This window comes from Sinocyclocheilus rhinocerous, unplaced genomic scaffold (genome assembly GCF_001515625.1).
Source record: "Sinocyclocheilus rhinocerous isolate Xijiao unplaced genomic scaffold, SAMN03320098_v1.1 scaffold445, whole genome shotgun sequence".
In the NCBI taxonomy this organism is placed as follows: Eukaryota; Metazoa; Chordata; class Actinopteri; order Cypriniformes; family Cyprinidae; genus Sinocyclocheilus; species Sinocyclocheilus rhinocerous.
Window position 1 is genome coordinate 625,883 of NW_015645566.1, and position 3,429 is coordinate 629,311.

At 37.1% G+C, this 3,429-nt stretch overlaps 1 protein-coding gene across 1 annotated transcript in view; it reads right to left on the reverse strand.

Annotated features, from left to right (window-relative positions):
- LOC107706735 (vascular endothelial growth factor receptor 3-like) overlaps positions 1–2,714 on the reverse strand; it is a 54,021-nt gene extending 51,307 nt beyond the window's left edge. Inside the window, exon 1 of the mRNA XM_016510542.1 lies at positions 2,432–2,714. Coding sequence (XP_016366028.1) covers positions 2,432–2,489 — 58 coding nt within the window. The 5' untranslated portion in view covers positions 2,490–2,714. The remainder of the gene's footprint in view (positions 1–2,431) is intronic.
- Positions 2,715–3,429: the final 715 nt, after the last annotated feature.

The following is a 3,429-nucleotide window of genomic DNA, read 5'->3' on the forward strand; positions in this document are numbered from 1 at the left end:
CCAGGATCAGGAAACAGTCCTCCATAAAATGCGCTGCACACATCTGAATATTTGGGTTGAACTGTTCTGGAACAGTGTTGTAAATACAACTTAACCAGATTTCTAGTCTTGTCCTCTTTTGGAAGATCAAACAAAGTATTTTCGCAACAAACACACAGTGTCTTCACAACATGGAGGCGGCGGTGGCAGCGAGCAACAATAAGTTACACCTTCTTTCTTTGCGTGAACATTTGGGCGGCGTTATGCAAATCTTCCCACATCGTGACGTAGACATGTGGGGGCGTGTTTAAACGAGGCGTTTTAGGAGGGCGTGGACGAGTCTTAACTTTTATAAAGAATATCTCTTTGGGTTTGAGACTTTAGTCTTTGCAACTTTAGGGATCTTATCTATTCACGAACAGTTTGTAACACTCCAAAGAGAAAGGGAAACTTGAAATCGCATCATATGACCCCTTTAATAAATAATAGTAAAAGGGATGCTGTTTTTTTTATTTTATTTCTCTGCTTCTGTAGCCAGGAAGATCAGAATATTGGGAAAACATTGAGATTTCAAACCTCAACCTCCATATACAGCAAGACAATTAGCAATTAGCACCACTAATTTGAAACACATTGCTAAAAGTCTTGACATAAAAACATTTAAAATCCTATTCAGAGTTTTGAAATATGGTTTTAAAATTACAGCTTTAAAGAGTTCTGCAGTCATCTTTTATATTAAGAACATCCTGGAGAGCTGACAGATGTTTGGAATTTAATCAGTGGAATCTCTAGACAGTAATTACATTCTATTATATGAAACACTACAGATACTGTCCTGAAGTCAGTGTTGTGGCCAACAAATTTCTCATGCTGTTACATAATAAACCTGTATGTGGCACATACATCCTAATGCAAAAGTCTTCAAATGTAACTGATTGATAATAGGCTATATCAATTTTGCTCTTTAAGTCAACAAAATATAAAATGCAGGTTACATGGAAAGCTACGCTGCTTAAAAGGATTTTAGCAGTTTGGACTTTAGCACAGACACAGCACTTGTTATGACAAAGCTGTCAAACACAGGGTCACCAAGCTGCCATATGGTTTTCATTTGTGCAATGTTTTAATGCAGTCATCTATAAGTGAGGCTCTTATAGCTGTAGATTCCTAGAATTGAGAGAAAGCTCATCCTTCTGCCAAAGTCTTCACCCGAGGTGCTGCTATTTGATGTGTAACCAGCCAACACACTGGAGGAATGAGTTTTCCACCCTTCCCGATCTCACTATATGACACCTGCACTCACTAAGGCTCTTGATCTCTTTATTGGGGGATTCACAGCAAAGTGAACCTTTCTTTCAACCACTACCATGAAACCTGTGCAGAGAATAGCGAGTTTTTGTTGTCTCAAACTGCTCACTATTATGATTGGCTGATACCTTACCCCCTGACTGAGGGTCTGGTTTCAGAGGTGTTCTGTTGGAATAAAACTGTGTACATAAGAAATACCACAGCAAAAAAATAATATGAAGGATATTGATAACCAGGAAATGCCATGAAGATTAAAGTCAAAATAAAAACATGATCTTGTATCAAGAAGGCACAAAAGAGAGAAAGCTAGCATTGCTCAATCATCATAGCTCAAAAATAACAGTTTAAAAAACATATCCGATGGCTCATTCAAAGCTCCGTTAAAGCTGTCTTCTACCAACACTGCAACCTGTGAAGCATTAAACTGGCATTGGAACTGGATCTCATCAAGACCAATTAACAACATCCATTGCACAGGCAAGAATAAAGACAAGGCTCCCTCTAGTGATATATCATACACTTTTGACAAAGAAAAATGTAATCAAAACTGCAGACACGGCAATGATTGTGATTAAGGGAAGCAATGCATTCAAATTGTAATGAATTATGTATAGCCTAACTAATTACTAGTTATGGTCAATAAAAAAGAATGAATATGATTGCACTAAAGCAACGAAAATATCATTACCAATAAAAAAAAAATCATATTTAATTAAATGGATTTCTGTAAATGATTGTGTAAATTTGTATTTGTGGATTTAATTGGAATTAATAAGAGTTTTGTACAAAATGAATTTAAGGATAGTGATGAACAATAATCAGGAAAGAACCGATACACATAAGAAAACTTTGGCATGAGTAATACAGAACTGAACTCATATTTAACAGCGTTGACAAGAAGCGCCTGAACAAACTTGTATGAAAAGTGTCAGGCAGGTTACAATGATTAGAACGCGACAAATTATAAAAGGTAACTTTATAACAAACTTTTCGCGCGTTCTCAGTTTTGACAGCTTCGTTAATCATAATGTGACCGTTCCACTTTTCCTGCGTTTTTTATAAACGCAAGCTTTCAAATTTTCCGCGTTCTATTATAACGACAGATTTCGAAGTGCTCGGAGTGTTTACTAAAATGCGTTCTCACCTGAAAAGAAGGGAATCCCAATCCAAATCCGACAGAAAAACGTAAAATCTGTCTTCATTTCCAGGTTTCCAGTCCTCCGGGGTTTTAGATATTCTAGCAAACCCGCGTGTTTTCTGATGTAATTTAATAAAGTAATTTAATAAAGCGAGCAGAAGCACCTCAGATTCAGGTGAAACCCAAAGAAGCGTCTCTGCCACAGGACGACGGGAATAAAACGCTCTTTTTCCTGTTGAAATGAGAATCCTGAAGTTCTGAATGGATTTACAATCATTTCCTTTTCCTCTGACTCACTCATCTGCCGCTTTTCGTTCATAAACGCCTCAGTCCTCCTCAGTGATAATACTATTACTCCCCCAGTCTGAAGTGTCACATAAAGTGTCTGGACCCTGTGCTTTAAAATTTAAACTGACAGTGTATTTGCACACAGCACATATATGATATATACTTCCAAGGACCAGCAGTTCATTTGTGTCCACTATAGCGGACATATGTTTTGTGTTAATATCACTGACAGCAAATGTCAATGACTTAAGTCTTAAAATCCTTACATTTTGTGACACCAGTTGATTGAGGGTGTCTAAATATAAATGGTTGGTCTCATGAGTATATTTGCAGTGATCTAAATAGGTAACATCTCAAATGTGAATGGCCCCTATCCAGGTGTGATATTAAGTCCTTTGTCAGACATCCAGACCATGAATGGATGATAAAACTGTCAAGATCATGATAAATGGGATATTATCCAACAGAACTTCACATCCCATCTGACTATTTAAAAAACATACTCAGATCATTTCCACTGCAAGGTTTCAAACATAATCCATGAGAGCATTACACAGTGTCATTATGCATCGCCTGGATTGTTTTAAATTACGTTTTTAAATGAACAGCATTTTTTAAATGTAAGGCACCATCTGAACAATAACTAAATGAAGCAGCAGGCATAACCAGGGACAGGCAGCAATCAGACCTACAGCATGGACTAAAATTCCAGAAAG